The 23010-nt window shown below is 47.7% G+C and overlaps 1 protein-coding gene across 2 annotated transcripts in view; it reads left to right on the forward strand.

Moving 5' to 3' along the window:
* Positions 1-12118: 12118 nt before the first annotated feature.
* Positions 12119-23010, forward strand: part of NDFIP2 (Nedd4 family interacting protein 2) — a 75792-nt gene continuing 64900 nt past the window's right edge. The window contains exon 1 of one of the 2 annotated variants that reach the window (XM_069970668.1): positions 12119-12478. In XM_069970668.1, coding sequence (XP_069826769.1) covers positions 12437-12478 — 42 coding nt within the window. In that variant the 5' untranslated portion in view covers positions 12119-12436. The remainder of the gene's footprint in view (positions 12479-23010) is intronic. The other variant, XM_069970669.1, reaches the window with a different exon arrangement.

A 23010-nucleotide genomic window follows, 5' to 3' on the forward strand; every position in this document is an offset into this window, starting at 1 on the left:
GTTAGTGAAACACTACAACTCCCAGCATGCCCTTCTGGCTGGAGATAATGGGGATGGTAGCTTAGGAACAGCAGGAGGGTCACATGTTGGAGAAAACCACACAAAATAAACTGTACCCCTTAATCTTTCCTTTTAACAGTGGCTGCTCAGCTGTTACCAAACTACAACTCCTATTATGCCCTGCTGGCAGGATATAATGGGGGTTGTAGTTTAATAACAGCAGGAGGGTCGCATTTTGGAGAAATCACACTAAATAAACTTTACCCATAAATCATTGCTTCCTAACCAGTGGCTGCTCAGCTGTTACCAAACTATAACTCTCGTCATGTCCTGCCAGCAGGGTAAAATGGGAGGTGTAGTTTTGCCATTGGTAGGGAACAATAACTAAGGGGAGGGGGGGGCTGGCATAATGGAGGTTGTAGTTTATAAATAGCTGAGGAGCCTCTAGTTGGCAACCAATGATTTAGGGGGGGGGGGGGGCAGTGGTACATTACATTAGGAGGTCAGTGGTACAGTACATTAGGGGGTCAGTGGTACAGTACATTAGGGGGTCAGTGGTACAGTACATTAGGGGGTCAGTGGTACAGTACATTAGAGGACAGTGGTACAGTACATTAGAGGGCAGTGGTACAGTACATTAGAGAGGACAGTGGTACAGTACATTAGAGAGGACAGTGGTACAGCACATTAGAGAGGACAGTGGTATGGTACATTAGAGAGGACAGTGGTACAGTACATTAGAGGGGACAGTGGTACAGTACATTAGAGGGGACAGTGGTACAGTACATTAGAGGACAGTGGTACAGTACATTAGAGGACAGTGGTACAGTACATTAGAGAGGAGAGTGGTACAGTACATTAGAGAGGACAGTGGTACAGTACATTAGAGGACAGTGGTACAGTACATTAGAGAGGACAGTGGTACAGTACATTAGAGAGGACAGCGGTACAGTACATTAGAGAGGACAGTGGTACAGTACATTAGAGGACAGTGGTACAGTACATTAGAGAGGAGAGTGGTACAGTACATTAGAGAGGACAGCGGTACAGTACATTAGAGGGGACAGTGGTACAGTACATTAGAGGACAGTGGTACAGTACATTAGAGGACAGTGGTACAGTACATTAGAGAGGAGAGTGGTACAGTACATTAGAGAGGACAGTGGTACAGTACATTAGAGGACAGTGGTACAGTACATTAGAGAGGACAGTGGTACAGTACATTAGAGAGGACAGCGGTACAGTACATTAGAGAGGACAGTGGTACAGTACATTAGAGGACAGTGGTGCAGTACATTAGAGGACAGTGGTACAGTACATTAGAGGACAGTGGTACATGATATTAGAGAGGACAGTGGTACAGGATATTAGGGAGGACAGTGGTACAGTACATTAGGGAGGACAGTGGTACGGCACATTAGAGAGGACAGTGGTACAGTACATTAGAGAGGACAGTGGTACAGTACATTAGAGAGGACAGTGGTACAGTACATTAGGGGGTCAGTGGTGCAGTACATTAGAGGACAGTGGTACAGTACATTAGAGGACAGTGGTACAGTACATTAGGGGGTCAGTGGTACAGTACATTAGAGGGGGCAGTGGTACAATACATTAGAGAGGACAGTTGTACAGAACATTAGAGAGGACAGTGGTACGGTACATTAGAGGGCAGTGGTACATTACATTAGGGGGTCAGTGGTACGTTACATTAGGGGGTCAGTGGTACAGTACATTAGGGGGGTCAGTGGTACAGTACATTAGGTGGGTCAGTGGTACAGTACATTGGGGGGACAGTGGTACAGTACATTAGAGGGGACAGTGGTACAGTACATTAGAGGACAGTGGTACAGTACATTAGAGGGGACAGCGGTACAGTACATTAGAGGGGACAGTGGTACAGTACATTAGAGGACAGTGGTACAGTACATTAGAGAGGACAGTGGTACAGTACATTAAAGGAGACAGTGGTACAATACATTAGAGAGGACAGTGGTACAGTACATTAGAGAGGACAGTGGTACGGTACATTAGAGGGCAGTGGTACAGAACATTAGGGGGTCAGTGGTACAGAACATTAGAGAGGACAGTGGTACAGTACATTAGAGAGGACAGTGGTACAGTACATTAGAGAGGACAGTGGTACAGTACATGAGAGGGGACAGTGGTACAGGACATTAGAGAGGACAGTGGTACAGTACATTAGAGAGGACAGCGGTACAGTACATTAGAGGACAGTGGTACAGTACATTAGAGGACAGTGGTACAGTACATTAGGGAGGACAGTGGTACATGATATTAGAGAGGACAGTGGTACAGGATATTAGGGAGGACAGTGGTACAGTACATTAGGGAGGACAGTGGTACAGCACATTAGGGAGGACAGTGGTACAGGATATTAGAGAGGACAGTGGTACAGTACATTAGAGAGGACAGTGGTACAGTACATTAGAGAGGACAGTGGTACAGTACATGAGAGGGGACAGTGGTACAGGACATTAGAGAGGACAGTGGTACAGTACATTAGAGAGGACAGCGGTACAGTACATTAGAGGACAGTGGTACAGTACATTAGAGGACAGTGGTACAGGATATTAGAGAGGACAGTGGTACAGTACATTAGAGAGGACAGTGGTACAGTACATTAGAGAGGACAGTGGTACAGTACATGAGAGGGGACAGTGGTACATGACATTAGAGAGGACAGTGGTACAGTACATTAGAGGACAGTGGTACAGTACATTAGGGAGGACAGTGGTACATGATATTAGAGAGGACAGTGGTACAGGATATTAGGGAGGACAGTGGTACAGTACATTAGGGAGGACAGTGGTACAGCACATTAGGGAGGACAGTGGTACAGGATATTAGAGAGGACAGTGGTACAGTACATTAGAGGGGACAGTGGTACAGTACATTAGAGAGGACAGTGGTACAGTACATTAGAGGACAGTGGTACAGTACATTGAAGGGGACAGTGGTACAGTACATTGAAGGGGTCAGTGGTACAGTACATTAGCGGACATTGGTACAGTACATTAGAGGACAGTGGTACAGTATATTAGAGGGGGCAGTGGTACATTACACTAGAGCAGTGCTTCTCAAACTGTGAGGCGGGCCTCACCAGTGAGGCGCCCCCTTGTTGTTGGTGAGGCCCAGCTGGGGAGCCAGTTTTCACAAAAGTAACTATGATCTGCACAGTCCTCCAAAATCTCAATTTTATTAACATTATTAATTTATTTTGTACTTGCTTTATTAGTATCTAGAGCTTGGGAGACAGGTGAAAGGTAGCCCAAGCATTATTTTCAGCTTTTAAATGGACTCTAATCACAGATAGTGAGGCCCAGGCACCCTCTTGGTCAGTCTGGTGAGGCCTAGGCATTGCCTTGGTCTGTTGGGTGAGGCTCCAGTAGAAAAAGTTTGAGAAGCACTGCACTAGAGGGCAATGGTACAGTACATTAGAGGATAGTGGTACAGTACATTACAGGGGACAGTGGTACAGTACATTAGAGGACAGTGGTATAGTACATTACAGAGGACAGTTACATAGACACAGTTCATAAGAGGCACAGTTTATCCAGGGGGACAGTAGTACAGTTCATTAGGACAAAGGGGTGCCATTCACTTAGCAAAAGGAGAGGATAGGGCTAACTGCAGATGGGGGCACAAAGGGGGGCCTAACTACAGTTGAGGGCAAAGACAGGAGGCACAACTACAGATGGGGAACAAAGAAGGGGTCTTACTACAGATACAGGCATAAAGAAGGGACCTAACTTTAAACAGAGGCACAGAAAAGGGAAATGACTACAGATTGATCTTTAAAGAAGTTACTGTTACTGTTTAGGGGCACTGTGATGGAGAGTTTGTATAAAGGTGGGTAAAGGTGCTGTAAAAGTAAGGTGCTGAAGATGTTTGTCTGGCAGATACTGCTGAGATGATTTGTGGTTGGAAGAAGTCTTCAGGATCGAAAAGAAAAGGAAACCTGACCGACTCTGATCAGAGAAGACGTCACCTGTGAGTCACTGGATGTGTCTGCACTGTACTTCCATGGTATACAGAGCTTGTGTACAGCTGGTATCTACCGCTATTTGGTCACTGTAAGGGGGAATATTGGCCTCTGTGTGGTGGAGTGTAGTACCTGTATAGTAGTAATGCTCATATTGTGATGGTATTATTAAGTAACCATTTATAATGTGGTTACTATGTGATTGTAGTATGTGGTCATGGTATGGCAGTATTATTTGTCCCTGGTATACTAGTATTATTGGTAATATAAGTATAAAGGATTTGTTCAATAATAGTATAATGTCCATGTCTATACAAGGTATAATCTAATCCAGAGCAGATTAAACTCTGGCCTTACATAAGAATCCTGGGGCGGCAGAGGTTGGAGGAACAAAAAAAAGAATCTATACTTACCCGTCCCTGTGCCCCTGCAGGACAGGTTCACCACCTCTTTCACAGCTACTGTTATCCTGCTCCTCCCGTTACTGCATTGTCATGTCCCGGTGGGAAGTACCCACTCGCCCCAGTACATGACGTTGCAGGACCAGGAGCTGCAGGAGGCCAGTCTGTGAGCAGTGGCGCAGCACTGCGGGGGCATAGGGACAGGTAAGTATGGATTCTTTATTATGTTCCCCTCACCCTGTGTCGGCTTGGGATGTTTAGGTTTGGCAAGAGTTCTCCTTTAAGTATGTGTGCCCTGGCAAATATCCGCTACTCATGGGCCACTGCTGTGTGCTTGCCCCCCAGGCTAAAGTTTGCCAGCCAGCCCCTGCCTAGACCTGGTGTGGACCTCACAGATTCCCTTTAAAGGAGAAAAACATGGCCACCTTCTTCCAGAAACAGTGTCACACTCTTCTTCAGTTTGTGTGAGGTATTGCAGCTCAGTTCCATTGAAGTGAATGGAGCCAAGTTGTAATATCACACACAGTCTGAGGACAGGGTGGTGCTGTTTTTGGACAAAAGTTACTATATTTTTTAAATCCCTTTTATCCTGACTATGTCTGCACTCCATATAATGGCGGTATAAGTAGTAAGGTTTTAATTATTAAAATGTGTCTGCTGGTTGTGATCTCATGTGTAATCAAAGATACATAATAAGCTGCTAGATAGATATTTCCTACTGGATATCTATCTATCTATCTATCTATCTATCTATCTATCTATCTATCTATCTATCTCGAATTTTCTGTGCATGATAATAATGTCATAGTTAATAATACCTGTAAGCAAATATTATCACCATACTGTGCACGTTACTGCCATACTGTCACTAAGCAAACCCACCAATATTTCCTATACTACCAGTATATAAGTAACAAATAATATCACCACACCAGGAGCACGGCCATTACCACCACATAATGACTAATACTGCAACACTGTGACTGAATACAATCCACTATATACAACACTAATATTACCAATAATACCAGAATACACAGGACGAGTAATACAATCACACCATGCCCACTACTCTCACCATACGGTGACTGGATAATACCCCTATACCATCACACCATGCCCACTACTCTCAGCATACGGTGACTGGATAATACCCCTATACCATCACACCATGCCCACTACCCTCAGAATACGGTGACTGGATAATAGCCCTATACCATCACACCATGCCCACTACCCTCAGCATACGGTGACTGGATAATACCACTATACTGTCACCAAATAACAGCCACCATATAAAGACCAATATTCTTCCAAAGCAGTGACCATAAAACACAGGTGTCAAACACCAGCCTTCCAGCTGTTACATCACTACAAATCCCATCATGCCTGGACAGCTAAAGCATGACGGGAATTGTAGTTTTGAAACACCTGGAGGGCCGGAGTGTTACACCCCTGATACAGAGGTAGATCCCAGCTGTATAAAGGTTCTGCAGACCTTATAAGTGATTATAGTGCAGTTACATCCTGTGACTCACAGTAGGCGTCTTCTCTGCAGGAAGAGACGTCCACTTTTTCTTTTCTTCTCCATCTGGCTCCTGCCATCATGAAGGCTTCTCTGGCCATGACTCCTCTCCACGGGATCTGCCAGACAGACATTTTAGGCTTCTTGTTCCAGCAACATCCTCATCAATACATCCCTCCATATAGAATAGCCTCCTGCTGCACACCTTTCCATATAGAATAGCCCCCCGTTCATCCCCCCATATATAGAATAGCCCCCGTGCACCCCCCATATAGAATGGCCCCCCTGCTGTGCATCCCCCCCATATAGAATAGCCCCCACGTGCATCCCCCCATATAGAATAGCCCCCCTGCTGTGCATCCCCCCATATAGAATGCCCCCCCTGCTGTGCATCCCCCCATATAGAATGGCCCCCTTGCTGTGCATCCCCCCATGTAGAATAGCCCCCGTGCACCCCCCCATATAGAATAGCCCCTGTGCATCCCCCCCATATAGAATAGCCCCCCTGCTGTGCATCCCCCCAATATAAAATAGCCCCCCCCTGCATCCCCCAATATAGAATAGCCCCCTCTGCATCCCCCCAATATAGAATAGCCCCCCCTGCATCCCCCCAATATAGAATAGCCCCCCTGCATCCCCCCAATATAGAATAGCCCCCCCTGCATCCCCCCAATATAGAATAGCCTCCCCCTGCATCCCCCCAATATAGAATAGCCTCCCCCTGCATCCCCCCAATATAGAATAGCCCCCCCCTGCATCCCCCAATATAGAATAGCCCCCTGCATCCCCCCAATATAGAATAGCCCCCCTGCATCCCCCAATGTAGAATAGCCCCCCCTGCATCCCCCCAATAAGAATAGCCTCCCCTGCATCCCCCCAATATAGAATAGCCTCCCCCTGCATCCCCCCAATATAGAATAGCCTCCCCCTGCATCCCCCAATATAGAATAGCCTCCCCCTGCATCCCCTCAATATAGAATAGCCCCCCTGCATCCCCCAATATAGAATAGCCTCCCCTGCATCCCCCCAATATACCCCCATATAGAATAGCCCCCCTGCATCCCCCCCATATAGAATAGCCCCCCCTGCATCCCCCCAATATAGAATAGCCTCCCCCTACATCCCACCAATATAGAATAGCCCCCCTGCATCCCCCAATACAGAATAGCCCCCTGCATCCCCCCAATATAGAATAACCCCCCCTGCATCCCCCAATATAGAATAGCCCCCCTGGAACCCCCCAATATAGAATAGCCTCCCCCTGCATCCCCCCAATGTAGAATAGCCTCCCCTGCATCCCCCCAATATAGAATAGCCTCCCCTGCATCCCCCCAATATAGAATAGCCCTCCCCTGCATCCCCCCAATGTAGAATAGCCCCCTGCTGTGCATCCACATAAATACCCCCCATGGCCACATGTGAAGGGGTAAAAAAAAAACTACACACACATTCTCACCTGTCAACTCGCTCCTGGCAGCATCTTCCTCCCGGATCTTCGGTCACTGCACCTGCCTCCTGCTGCAGCGTCTCTCTTCTCTCTCCTGCCAGGTCCTCAGCGGCGCGTCACGGAAGTGTCGTCAGCCGCTGGGGGCCTGGCGGAGGTTCCTGCAGACGTGCCTGCGCGCGGCACGTCTGCGACCCCGGGCCGACCCTGAGACCTTCCGGCTACGAAGACCGGCCGGCCACAGGAGTGACTGGCAGGGCCGGGGGCCAATGGCTCCCTGGCTCTGTCAGTCAGAGTGCGGCCGCTGCAGACTGTGAGTGTTCATCTTGAACGCTCTCAGTTAAAGGGCCAGGTCACCGGCCCTCTGCAGAGGCTGAATGAATAGCGCAGCGGCCGGCTGCGCTATTCTTGCAGCCACTGCTGAGGGCCGGTGCACATGGGGGCCAGGACCGGCGGCCCCCGGACTGGTAATCCTGGCAGCCCAGTGGGCATTTGCCTGCTTTGCCAGATTACCAATCCGGGCCTGGATACAGACATGTGATAACATGTTGCATAAGATCAGCACTGTCTCTATGTGGTAACTACAGATTGAAAAATAGCACCAGGAAATGTATAAAACACATTAATATATAATAAGTTGCAGGTAAACAATGCTGGATAACTGTATAAATGTACCAGCGATAGCTTAGGATACAGCTGGTTCTGCAGTGTTCTGAGAGTAATGGCTGAAATGATGAAGATGATGATGTCATCAGGGTCATAGGCTACAGATAAGGTAGCTGAGATGGACCAAACAAGCTTTTCCCGTACAGAGTACAGTGAATGCAAATGGACACTAGATGTAGCATTTAAAGGAAACCTGCCACCTGAGAAGAGAGTGAAGAGCCCGTTTGACCCCCCGGTGGAGACCCTGATACTTACCTCATCCTGCAAGTCCCACTCCAGAAGCTGGCCCCTCCGCAGAGAAATCACTGCCCGACGGTCTGCACATGCGTTATGTAAATGAGAAGAGATGAGTCCGATGGAAATCACTGGAACAGTCTCTTCTTATTTACATATCACACGCGGAGACTGTCAAGCGGCGATTTCTCTGCGGAGGGGCTGGCTTCTGGAGCAGGATTGCAGGATGAGGTAAGTATCCAGGGCTCCACCAGGGGTCGAGCAGGCTCTTCCCTCTCTTCTAAGGTGACAGGTTCCCTTTAAGACTTGAATACGGATTCATTACAGCATGAATACAGTGCACAGGTAGTGTAAAACATTATACAACAGTATACGTCCATTTTACATAACAAAAACTACTGCTTACAAACGTAAGGACCAGCCTTCACATACGTACAGTATAGCTACAGGGATTTTCTGAGAATTTATATGGGGGCAAAATAATACAAGTATATGTTGAATGTGCAGCATCTAAGCTTGTGGCTGGTGCGGAGAACTGCATATAGACTAAGGGAGGTGACAATATCAATTAACGCATGAGAATTCAGTTAAACTAAAAATAGAAGTTGCCCGGGACCATGTTGATGAAATGGCCTATAAATTTAGAAACCCACTGAGGTCCCTGTGTTCTCTTGCAAAAGTGATATATAATCTGAATGCGATAGATCCAACATGAAGTGACAGCAATCTGTTGGAAATGTCACAGGGAAGTTCAGATGTTACCTTATACCAGTTGCTGTGATTTAGTTTCAGTATTGCTTCAATGAGTGGAAGGCAAATGTCAGAGGTTAAAAAGTTTTATTATAGTAATGGAGGGTTATTTACCCCTTACCATCATTTCTGGTCATATATACATAGTAAATAATTATACTAAGGAATGAAGATTACTCTAATAAAGTCCAAACAATAAAATCAAATAATACAATTATAATTAATGTACACTAATCACAAAAAGTTAGGGATATTGGGCTTGTGGGTGAAATTTATGGAAAACATAAAATGTTCATGCCACACTAATATTATAAGATGAAAGTAAAGCATTTAAGTAAAAGTATGCAACAGAGATTTCCTCCTCTCAAACAATATTATATATTGAAACTAAAGCCAACAACAGTAGTGGATATACCCCCAACAAAAAATGTCAGTGTCTCAATAAGACTGGGTTCACACTACGTTTTTGCAATCCGTTTTTTTTTCCATCGGGTTTTATGCAAAAAAAAAAAAAAACGATGAAAAAACCGGATGCAATTGTGTGTATCCGTTGGATCCGTTTTTTCCTTTGTCTTCCATTATAAAAAAAAAAAGAATCAAAACTGATCTGTTTTTTAACTAACAGAAAAATGAGGTAGAAGTCAATGGAAAAACGGATCAAAACAGATGCACACAATTGCATCCGTTTCTTGTTTTTTTTTCCATCTATTTTGAAAAAAAAACGGATTGCAAAAACGTAGTGTAAACCCAGCCTAACTGGGCTGTCAGGTGCCATTGAGCCTTCAATTACAGTTTAACAACAATATCTCATGCTGTTCACAAGTCACTTATTGCCTGCTGAGGTATGGCATCCCGCTTTTCATGATGGACGGCCCTCAGGTCATTTAGGCTGTAGGGTACAGACTCTACACAGTGACTCAGCTCATCCCATAGGTTTTCTATTTGAGGTACCCCGGTCTCCAGCAGCCATTCCCTAATGATGCGACCTCGATGAGCTGGAGCATTGTTGTCCATGATGATAATATTAGGTCTGTGTTGTTCTTGCTGAGGCACAATGACTGGATTAATGTTTTTATTCAAGTAGTATGGACTGGTCACTGTACCATTCACAAAGTGTAGGGCAGTTCTGTCTGGACAGAACTGACACGCCTGTTCACACTAACAGCAGCAACATCAAAGGTAATAGTGGCTGATGCATAGAACTCTCCTTGATGTCTCCAACATTGTTGCTGTACACTGTCACCTATTATCTACTGTCCCTATTATGTTACTATATGTGTCCCTAAAGCTAACTATATAGATACTGACTGCCGTTTCAGTCTGTATCTAAGGGGGGGCTTCTAGTTTAAGTGTAAAAAAAAAAGTGTTATTAGTAAAAAGCCCCCTCCCCTAATAAAGGTTTGAATCGCCCACCTTTTTACATGTAATAAATAAAAATAAATAAACATGTTTGGTATTGCTGTGTGTGTAATTGCCCAAAATATTAATTTATCACATTCCTGATCTTGCACGGTAAACGGCGTAAAAATCCCAAGGTGCAAAATTGCGCATTTTTGGTCAGTTTTTACAAGCCATCAGATAATATAAAAGTTATACATGTTACATATTTTTGTAATTGTAACCACTTGAGGAACATATATAACAAGTCAGGGTGAACGGCGTAAGAACAAAAACCCTCCAAATAAAAATAACCTTTTTTTTTTCAATTTCACCACATTGAATTTTTTCCTGCTTTTGCTGTGTACTTTATGAACAAATTCAGCCTGTTATTGCAAACTACAGTTAGTGGCACAAAAAATAAGGGCTCATGTGGGTTTCTAGGTGAAAAAATGCAAGTGCGAAAATGCAAAAATTGAAATTGGCCCGGTCCTCTAAGGGTTAAGGCCATTTTGGGCTCCGTCCTTAAGAGGTTAAGAGCTACAGCCCTGTACTCCAACCCAGGAAGTGTCCCTCCCCTTCCAAATCATAGCATATCCATTTTAGGCTGGGGCTTGCATCAGGGGACAGGACTATGGAGGTAATCTCTTCATAGTTGTAACCCCTCTCTCCCCAGAGAGTGCTGCATTTATGTGCCCACATCTGCCCTGCTCATTCCTTCATACTCCCTGCAGTCTCTGTCAGCCCTTGTGTTTCCCACTCTCTCCATTCCTGCTATAATGTGCCTGGGCTCACACTCAGCTATACACACTGCTGCTATAATGTGCCTGCACTCCCACTCAGCTATACACACTGCTGCTATATACACACTGCTGCTATAATGTGCCTGCACTCCCACTCAGCTTTACACACTGCTGCTATAATGTGCCTGCACTCCCACTCAGCTATACACACTGCTGCTATAATGTGCCTGCACTCCCACTCAGCTATACACACTGCTGCTATAATGTGCCTGCACTCCCACTCAGCTATACACACTGCTGCTATACACACTGCTGCTATAATGTGCCTGCACTCCCACTCAGCTATACACACTGCTGCTATAATGTGCCTGCACTCACACTCAGCTATACACACTCACACTCAGCTATACACACTGCTGCTATAATGTGCCTGCACTCCCACTCAGCTATACACACTGCTGCTATACACACTGCTGCTATAATTTGCCTGCACTCCCACTCAGCTATACACACTGCTGCTATAATGTGCCTGCACTCACACTCAGCTATACACACTGCTGCTATAATGTGCCTGCACTCCCACTCAGCTATACACACTGCTGCTATAATGTGCCTGCACTCCCACTCAGCTGCTTCTGTCACTCCTTTTTATGAGAGGGCTCCCGCGCCTTCGCTCCTGCCGCTCTCTGCACAAAAGCGGAGAGTGGCGGTAGCAGAGGGGCGCAAGCCCTCTCATAGACAGGCTATGGCACACCTAGGCAGGCGGGACTCTCTACCGCGGAATTGCACCACCATTTACTTAGTGTGTCCATAGCAACCAATCACAGCTCAGCTTTCACTTTACCAGCGCAATTGGGGAAATAAAAGCTGCGCTGTGATTGGTTGCTATGGGGATAACAGTGAATTCTGATAATGACTGTGCTAGTAGAGTGAGATGGGTGACGGCTCCTACAGCGCATACAGCGGACGCTATCTGGAGACGTTATAATGCGTCTTGACATCAGCTCCGGGATTTCCAGCGTTATCGATAAGCCATGGTAACAAGAAACCACGCCCAATGCGTTCAGCCACGCCCAGGAGGTGGCACAGAGGTGACCACGGGGGCGGTAGGTGGAGCGAACCTGAGCGGTAGTTCCCACTGTAGCTCGCTATACCGCTGTGTACTGGGACTACAGGTGACACATAGGAGGAGGAAGCGCTCTGCTCGTCATACAGGAAGCCGTGGTGTAAGCTGACAGGAAGCGGGGGCTACACAGCGATACGCGGCCAGCTCCGGGCTCTATCCCGTGCCTCATGGATCATCAGTACCTTCAGGCGGCCAGCCGGTACCAAGTGGTGAGTGGGCTGGAGGGCTGCTGACGTCACGTGATGTCACGAGGCTGCGTGTGATGCAGTGCGGTGGGCCGCTGCAGTGCGCCGCTGCCATTGTGCTGGGCGCTGTGTACTGTGTACCTGGCCGGGATCAGGGTGGGCTGTGTACTGTGTACCTGGCCGGGATCAGGGTGGGCTGTGTACTGTGTACCTGCCCGGGATCAGGGTGGGCTGTGTACTGTGTACCTGCCCGGGATCAGGGTGGGCTGTGTACTGTGTACCTGCCCGGGATCAGGGTGGGCTGTGTACTGTGTACCTGCCCGGGATCTGGGTGGGCTGTGTACTGTGTACCTGGCCGGGATCAGGGTGGGCTGTGTACCTGGCCGGGATCAGGGTGGGCTGTGTACCTGGCCGGGATCAGGGTGGGCTGTGTACTGTGTACCTGGCCGGGATCAGGGTGGGCTGTGTACTGTGTACTGTGTACCTGGCCGGGATCAGGGTGGGCTGTGTACTGTGTACCTGGCCGGGATCAGGGTGGGCTGTGTACTGTGTACCTGCCCGGGATCAGGGTGGGCTGTGTACTGTGTACCTGCCCGGGATCAGGGTGGGCTGTGTACTGTGTACCTGGCCGGGATCAGGGTGGGCTGTGTACCTGGCCGGGATCAGGGTGGGCTGTGTACTGTGTACCTGGCCGGGATCAGGGTGGGCTGTGTACTGTGTACCTGCCCGGGATCAGGGTGGGCTGTGTACTGTGTACCTGGCCGGGATCAGATTGGGCTGTGTACTGTGTACTGTGTACCTGCCCGGGATCAGGGTGGGCTGTGTACCTGGCCGGGATCAGATTGGGCTGTGTACTGTGTACCTGGCCGGGATCAGATTGGGCTGTGTACTGTGTACCTGGCCGGGATCAGGGTGGGCTGTGTACTGTGTACCTGGCCGGGATCAGGGTGGGCTGTGTACTGTGTACCTGGCCGGGATCAGGGTGGGCTGTGTACTGTGTACCTGGCCGGGATCAGGGTGGGCTGTGTACTGTGTACCTGCCCGGGATCAGGGTGGGCTGTGTACTGTGTACCTGCCCGGGATCAGGGTGGGCTGTGTACTGTGTACCTGCCCGGGATCAGGGTGGGCTGTGTACTGTGTACCTGCCCGGGATCAGGGTGGGCTGTGTACTGTGTACCTGCCCGGGATCAGGGTGGGCTGTGTACTGTGTACCTGCCCGGGATCAGGGTGGGCTGTGTACCTGCCCGGGATCAGGGTGGGCTGTGTACCTGCCCGGGATCAGGGTGGGCTGTGTACTGTGTACCTGCCCGGGATCAGGGTGGGCTGTGTACTGTGTACCTGGCCGGGATCAGGGTGGGCTGTGTACTGTGTACCTGCCCGGGATCAGGGTGGGCTGTGTACCTGGCCGGGATCAGGGTGGGCTGTGTACTGTGTACCTGGCCGGGATCAGGGTGGGCTGTGTACTGTGTACCTGGCCGGGATCAGGGTGGGCTGTGTACTGTGTACCTGCCCGGGATCAGGGTGGGCTGTGTACTGTGTACCTGGCCGGGATCAGGGTGGGCTGTGTACTGTGTACCTGGCCGGGATCAGGGTGGGCTGTGTACTGTGTACCTGGCCGGGATCAGGGTGGGCTGTGTACTGTGTACCTGGCCGGGATCAGGGTGGGCTGTGTACTGTGTACCTGGCCGGGATCAGGGTGGGCTGTGTACTGTGTACCTGGCCGGGATCAGGGTGGGCTGTGTACTGTGTACCTGCCCGGGATCAGGGTGGGCTGTGTACCTGGCCGGGATCAGGGTGTGTGTGACTGGGATGGTGCTGGCTTCTGCTAATGTCAGCCCTCTCCACCATTGTCACAGACAGATCACATGATTCCCTATACAAAACCTGCCAGCGCCCCCTGTCCCCTGCTGGAGGTGTCCAGCGCCCCCTGTCCCCTGCTGGAGGTGTCCAGCGCCCCCTGTCCCCTGCTGGAGGTGTCCAGCGCCCCCTGTCCCCTGCTGGAGGTGTCCAGCGCCCCCTGTCCCCTGCTGGAGGTGACCAGGGCATCAGATGGCTGGTATATGGGCTGGCTATGGTGCTGTGCCCCAGGTGTGTTAGCCCTCTGAGTAGGTACTGCAGGTAGAGGACTGGTGTGCGGACTCTCCCTGCTGCTGTTACTGGGGGCACTGAACCTGGCACAGGGCTCATCCATGTTGTCCTTTGGGCAGCAGATGCCAGTCAGTGTATGTGGAGGGGTTTCAGAACTCAGTACTATAAGAATAGAGCCGTACAGGCAATGCCAGGGTAATAGTAGGGCCCAGGATGGGCAGAATGCCAGTGACACTAGTGGGTTGCCATGCTCCAGGGGAGATACCCCAGAGGCTGCTGGAGATGGAGGGCCGGCCCTGTCATGTACACCAGCTCCTCAGCTATTGATAATGTGGGGGAGGGGGAGGTCAGGTCACACAAACCCAGAAGCCGATTACAAAAGAATAGGAACTATAATGAACTGTCTTATACTTCTTCCTCATGCTGATCCACTTCTGGCTGACAAGATGCAGTGGTTGTTCTCCAAAGACGCTGTGTGACTGCGGCCTGCCATCACTTCCTGTTCCTCTAACTAGGTGGATGTTGTGTTCTCAGATCTAGGGATAATCTGATGAATGGGACCCCTGGTTTCGGCACGTCCCTTGTGACCCCCATCTGGCTGCATTCTATGTAGAAGCCATATAGAGGTCCGTATCTATGGCTTCGGAGGATGTCCCTCTGTACGGCCCGAGGCTTGGAAGATTTCTTCCAGTTGTTGAGGCGTCCTCTTAGGGATAAGTGAGCGTAGCCCAGGTAATGATAGCTATGGGAATTACAGAATAGGCTATTTCTGGTAACCTTTGACCTGGTATTTCTCTATTACGTATGATAGGGTGTAGGCCAGGTTTCTGATCTGTCAGGAGAGTACGTGTTCTCTGTAGTGTATTAGTAAGTGTCTGATGGATTGTCAGTTCCCATGTCTTTAGAAATTCTTGAAATCACTGATGCCAGTATAATAATATTATTATTATTAATAATAATAATAATAATAATAATAATATTTGTATAGTGCCAACAGTATTCTTGTTTGTTTCCATGGCTAAAAGAAGCAATTCCTGGTGTAATTTAGACAGGTTGGCAGTATCAATAAAAGCAGCAATTAATCTGAGAAAATTGGACAGTGATGTGTCACATACACACTGCTCCACTATACTACTATTTTGTTTAGATACCCTTTTGTGACGCTGAGGCGTCATTCACACGTCAGTCTGTACATGGATGTGATCTGCGGAGCTCCTGAACGGGTTAAAGGTTTGCACTACTGTACTTACACAGCCACGCAGCTCCTGACATCATAATTAATCATGATACTGGGAGCTCCCAGGTCCAGTCCGCAGAACTCCGTACGCGTACACACAAAATTCTACAGCTGTATGATAACCCCTTAGGCCTCATTCACACATTCATTGCTTTTTCAGGACTGTATATTATGTCAGCAATCCGCTAAATATCTGACCCTAGTGCATCTGCAATATATAGTTTTTGCGGATATGGAAAAATGGGAAGGTCATAGTTTAAACGAAGGCAATCCTGTAATTTTTTTGTGTATATGTAAAAAGTAGAAAGATGGTGGGAATGATCTAAATTTTATGGATCCGTAATCTTTGCAGACGTTATGCATGTTAGTTTAGTAAGATCCACAAATTACGGACTCTCCTATAGACTTCTATTGCTAAATTTGTTCCACAATTATGGCCTGTATTATTGCTGGTCAGTAATTTTTACTGCCTGCATTACGGATCCGGAAAACTATGGACAGCATGGACAGCCCAATAGAAATCAATGGGGCCTAAATTTGTATGGAAATGCGCATCTGCAATTGCTGACAAACCTTCCGAACGATAATTTCATGACTCTGCCAGCTGTCTGGGGTGGCATGTGTTAGTCAGCAGTCAGTATGGGCAAACATAAGGAGTGTCTTTGATACAGGTGATTTTGTTATGTCTAGGCAACTGGGTCCAAAACAGCAGCTCCTATCGCGTGGAGCAGCGTGCAGTAGACTGACGCTGACGTGATCATTGCCTTTCAGCATACGCTATTACACAAATCGATTATCGGTCTGAGGGGATGGTAATCAGCCAAGTGACACTGATAATCGTTTTGTGTAATAGGACATATGCTATAAAAAGTACAACTGTGACTGGTAAATCTGCAGCAGGATAGTGACAAAGAGTTCACAGGGCTGACTGGGCCTCCAAGTTCCCCAGTTCTCCATCTACTAAAGCATCTGTGAGATGTGCTAAGAAAAACTGTCTGATACCTAAACTTTTTTAGAGTTTAGGGATAGATCGGTTGTCAATAGTACTTTTCAGTAAATATCAAAGAATACCTATAGTTTTTACAAATGTCTGACACCTCAACCAATTCCTAAAATGAAGAAGCAGAAGCTTTTAACTGGAAAGGATTTGTGGAACATCTTATAGCCTTTCTATGAATCCATAGACTGCTACTGCTCACTTTCTCACTTTGCTGAGAAAAATGCCTCTGACGCCCCAACGTCGCCTTCCAAAAAAACTGCTGTTTGGGATTTCACTGTGTTTTTGGACTCGCCGCTCGTTTACTGGGCCTAATCCACGGCCCGATGATCGTTGAGCTAGGGCTGCAGGGATTTCGTTACCGATGTCCTTGCAACCCTTACAGCATACATTACCTGTCAGGTCTTCTCCTCCACTCTGTCTTCCTCCCCGTGTCCCGCGTGCTCGAGCTGCAGAGTGGCCTGTCAGCTGACAGGCCACTCAGCCAATCACAGGCCGCGGCGGTCCCGGCCTGTGATTGGCTGAGCGCTCCGTAATGTATTGTGCTTCTCAAATCGTCGGTCGTCCGCCGTGCACCGCTATTCCACCATAGCGATGCGCGGTGGGGGAATAATGATTTTAGGTCTGGCCCTAAATGAACGATTAGCCAATGACACGATCATCGGCTGATCGTTCTCTCTATTCCACCGAGCGAAAATCGGCCGAATGGGGCCAATTCGGACGATTATCATTCCTGTGGAATAGGGCCCTTACATTCTTGAATTACCAGCAATAATAATAATAATATTTATTTGTATAGCGCCAACAGATTCCGCAGCGCTTATTTAAATATATATAAATACATTACAGGTTATATATTAAATTATACAATGAATAAATTACAACAACAAATTAGAGACCTGCTCTCAAGAGCTTACAGGCTAGGAAGACTGGGAGTAACACGAGAGGCAACAAGTGCTTTATTTGTCAATGTTCCAGTCATTGTACATGGAGTCTCTAAGTGCCTATAGGCGGCTGGGCAAGCCAGTCACAAGCCATTTTCTAAGCTCAGATGACAAGGACAGTGTAACTAGCACCGAAGAAGTTATAGAGAGGATGGAGAAGGGATAGCAAAGGGAGACGAGATTACGAAATGTTATAAGCACGCCTGAAGAGATGGGTCTTTAGGGCACGCTTAAAACTGGGGATGTTGGAAATAAGTCTGAGGTCTTTGGGTAAAGAGTTCCAGAGAACTGGTGCAGCACGAGAGAAGTCTTGGAGGCGGGAATGAGAAGTTCTGATTAAAGAAGAGGTTAGTGTGAGGTCATTTGCAGAGCGCAGAGCACGGGAAGGATGGTAGGTGGAGATGAGGGAGGAGATGTATGGAGGGGCAGAGTTGTGGAGAGCTTTATGGGTGAGGGTGAGGAGTTTGAACTGTGTTCTATATTTAAAGGAGAAGTCCGGCCAAAATTAATTTTTGATATGTTGTTACTTATGAAAAGTTATACAAATTTCTAATGTACATTAATTATGGGAAATGCACATATACTGCTATTTCCCTTAATTTAGTAGATCAGGAAGTGTTAGAAATATCTCTGAAGAAGTGACGTCACGACCCAGGGTGTAATTCCTATGGAGTGTCCAGCAGGGGGCGCTCTCTATATAGAAGTCTATGGGACTTTATTGTTTCTATGGGTTTCTATGTAATGTAATGTAATGTAATGTAGTGTACAGTGCTTTATTGAATGAATACATCTATGGAATACTTTGGGGAGCAAGTGTCCTTGCTCCCCAAAGTATTGCATAAATGTATTCATTCAATACACAGTAAGCCCGCCGATCCGCCGCATTTCCGCCGAATTTCCGCCGCATTCCCGCCGATCCGCCACACGCTAATCCGCCGCATTCCCGCCGATCCGGACCATATACATTGAACTACAGCTCCCATCATCTGCTTCTGGTATGAACAGGTGATGGGAGCTGTAGCTGGGTAATGGATATGACATGCCGCCGGGCGCAGGGGGGAGCCGCTCAGTACACAGGAGCGCTCCCCCCTCCTCCTTCCGTGATAACTTCCGCCTATACCAATGCTGACTCCCTGCCTGGCCGCCGCTCTCCGCTCTCCCCCCCCCCATACATACCGGCTCCCGATGCATCCTGGTGTCCGCGCTGATGCCGGGAGCCGGTATATGTGAGCGGAGAGCGGCGGCCAGGCAGGGACTCAGCATTGGTATAGGCGGAAGTTATCACGGAAGGAGGAGGAGGAGGGGGGAGAGCTCCTGTGTACTGAGCGGCTCCCCCCTGCGCCCGGCGGCATGTCATATCCATTACCCAGCTACAGCTCCCATCACCTGTTCATACTAGAAGCAGATGATGGGAGCTGTAGTTCAATGTATATGGTCCGGATCGGCGGGAATGCGGCGGATCAGCGTGTGGCGGATCGGCGGGAATGCGGCGGAAATTCGGCGGAAATGCGGCGGATCGGCGGGCTTACTGTGTATTGAATGAATACATTTATGCAATACTTTGGGGAGCAAGGACACTTGCTCCCCAAAGTATTCCATAGATGTATTCATTCAATAAAGCACTGTACACTACATTACATTACATTACATTACATAGAAACCCATAGAAACAATAAAGTCCCATAGACTTCTATATAGAGAGCGCCCCCTGCTGGACACTCCATAGGAATTACACCCTGGGTCGTGACGTCACTTCTTCAGAGATATTTCTAACACTTCCTGATCTACTAAATTAAGGGAAATAGCAGTATATGTGCATTTCCCATAATTAATGTACATTAGAAATTTGTATAACTTTTCATAAGTAACAACATATCAAAAATTAATTTTGGCCGGACTTCTCCTTTAATGGGTAACCAGTGCAGTGACTGGCACAGAAAGGAGACGTCGGTATAGCGGCTGGAGAGGAAGATGAGCCTGGCTGCTGCGTTCAGGATAGACTGGAGAGGGGAAAGCTTAGAGAAAGGAAGATGGAGGGAGTTACAGTAGTCAAGACTGGAATGGATCAAGGCGACAGTCAGAGTCTGAGCAGTGTCAGTGGTGAGAAATGGACGGATTCTGGAGATGTTTTTGAGATGTAGATGACAGGAGCGTGTAAGAGCTTGGATATAGGGAGTAAAGGATAGATCAGAGTCTAGCATGACCCCCAGACATCGAGCCTGATGTGATCTGTTTCATCCCAGCTCAGTTATATGCGTTTGAGCCCTTACACCATGGGTCTCCAAACTGCGGCCCTCCAGCTGCTGCAAAACTACATTTCCCATGATGCCTGGACAGCCAATCCAAAGCTTAAGTTGTCCCGGCATGATGGGAGTTGTTGTTTCGCAACAGCTGGAGGGCCGCAGTTTGGAGACCCATGCTTTACACTACGGCGGATGATTCACCTGTTGCCCAGTGACCATCAGAGCTGCCTCTACTACGTAGACAAGAGAACAACTTCTAATTTACATACGTGAATCCAGTCAATCAGGAGGTGCAGAAGCTTATTCATGCTTGATGTTGCCAGATGTTTCCTACATGTGTTTGTGTTAATAAATGTTTATTTGGGGTCACAAGCAGTTTATTAGGCATGGGAGCTCATACATATGTTTACACCCATTCTGGCACATAGGTGCTTGTTGCTGCCAGGTTTCACACTGGGATAGATTGCTTCTGACAGCCTGAGCACAGAGGAAGAAAAGTGAAGAAAGCCGCGTCCCCATAAGTGACCATGTACTGTGCATTGTTTTAATAAATTGCTGCCCTTATATAGAAAACCAGCCTGAGCCTATGCTACCCACTTTGCGCTCCCCTGGTATCCTTCTATGGGTCTCCAGTGTTCCCCAGTGACTGCAGCCACCACCACTACAGAGACAAACTTGTCCTGGGAGTTACAGCCCGCTCAGCCAATGGCTGACTGAGACAGGAGAGTGCCACTGCCAATGGAGGCGCCTACAGTCAATGTGGAACACCTGAGACCCTTAGGAGGATATCAAGGGGGTGCAGAGAGGTAACCATAGGCTCTTTGTTTTCTATGTAACAGCAGCCAGATATTTAAAGTTTTCTTTAACATTTTTTTATATATTACTGCACGTATATGGAACATAATAAAAAGGCCTATTCTTAGCTAATGATACTCTCCCCAAGGTTCTCCTGTGGGGTCTTTAGGTCCCACTGCGGTCTTGCCTAAGAAGTGGCAGTATGCTCAGCCAATCACTCAAAAAAAAAACAAAAAAAAAAACACCAAAATGACTGCATGAATTAGGCCAAAACAAGTAAGCACATTACAATGCCCTGACTCAGGAATAGTAACAGCTGCCTAATTGTATAAGCACTGTGCAATAAAGTAACTTTCTGGAAAGTTCATCCTGGTTAACCAGTTCAGGAGCATGTCGGGTTGGAACTGGTGGTTGGCCTTAGTTGGCTTTTCTTGAATTTCTTGTTCTTTAATGGAAGCTAGACCTGGGAAGTAAAGCTTGTGTTGTCATTAAACTTAGTAGCAGGGCATCTTTGGTAAAGCCGTGCCACGTGGTATCACTTACAGGACACGAGTTCTCTGCTGAGTATTTTGCTTGGACATTTAAAGGCTTGTAGATTTTCACCTTGTACTCATCCCTAATGACTTGGGTGATACATGTTTCCCCATTACTGGAGCTCCATGGTATAGTGTCACCTATTACTACCATCTGCTTTGTAGCCATGTGTTTACAATATAACTTTATCACTGTTTTGTCTTTTCAGTTGTGTTTGTATAATAGAAAAAAAACAAATGTTTTTCAGTTTCTGAGAACCATGGAAAAGCTTCTGTTTGTGTCTTTGTATATAATACTCCATGTAAGTTACACACACACAACTTATTTGTAGGTTTCTGTCTTTAGAATGGCACTAATGGTGCATTTACACATAGAGAATTATCAACAGATTTTTCAGCCAAAGTCAGGAACAGACTATAAACAAGGAACAGGTCATAAAGGAATGACTGAGATTTTCCCCCTTTTCATATCCATTCCTGGCTCTGGCTTCAATAATCTGTCAGATAAATCTCTGTGTAGACACACTATAAGATTGTGGTGGAGAGTGCTGAGCATCATGTATGCGTAGTTTCTCCTCTGGCTTGGATCTGAGCTGTTAGCATCACTTTGAGCACTTGGTCAACAAGTCTGGGGCAGATGACTTCATATACATTGTCAAACCTGTCTTAAGAGAATGTGCTACAGACGCTGTCATTATGATGGTGTGTCATAGATTTCTTCTCAGCTGTGTGTAGTAAATACAGACTTTAGTGTCCTACTTTTTTTTATTTTTTTCAGTTTGTGTTGAATCTTTTTCTACAGTCTCTTGGACCGTACAGCCTCTTGGACCACCCATACTATAATCTTGCAGGCCACAGGTAGTTTTTAGCATGTGGCCTAGGAGTATGTGAGCAGTGTCCCGACCCCAGCAACGCAGTGACGTCATCACACATGTCCTGCCTCTGGGGCCGCAGAAAAGGGTGAGTCCAAGCTAATGGGACAATCTGTCACCCCGAACCCACCCTACCCCTGGATACGGCCTCCATACTTACATGAGAAGATGAGTGGGCGGCCGTATCTCCAAGTATAGGGGGGCCGTCCACGGATGACAGGTTCCCTTTAACAACTGTTCTAGGGACTGACTACTATATAAGAGACTATAGTTTTGGGGCATGCCATATAAAATAGAAACATTGGGAATTATAGCTTTGGCTATGGGGGAAGAGTGACTGAAGACCTTGCTGTGGCTAGGGGTTTATTCCTACGTCCCATATTCTATGGACAGAGAAGCCCTGTGGGGGAGTGTTTCCCCACTTAACATGATGTATCTGTATCATGCCGAGAGCAGGGAAAGTGTTTGAATCTCCGCAGCACTGTAATGAAGCAGCCACGTGGCTGGGAATATGCCCTAACAGTAGGAGAAAGGATATTAAAGGGGTACTCCGGCGGGGGGGGGATTTTTTTCCTGACACCGGGGAGGAGGTGGCTGAGGGAAATGATGTCCACTCACCGGTACCAGCGGCGGGTCCCGCATCGCGGCGCTCGGGTCCCCGGTTCCTGGCCGCTTCCTGGTGTCTGACGCTGGCCTGAGACGTGACGTCTCAGGTCCGCTCAGCCAGTCTGTGACAGATGCGGGATCTGAGCGGACTTGAAACGGATCCCGCCTTCGTCACTGACTGGCTGAGCGGACCTGAGACGTCACGTCTCGGGCCCACGTTAGACACCAGGAAGCGGCTGGG

Source organism: Dendropsophus ebraccatus, chromosome 5 (assembly GCF_027789765.1).
Source record: "Dendropsophus ebraccatus isolate aDenEbr1 chromosome 5, aDenEbr1.pat, whole genome shotgun sequence".
NCBI lineage: Eukaryota > Metazoa > Chordata > Amphibia > Anura > Hylidae > Dendropsophus > Dendropsophus ebraccatus.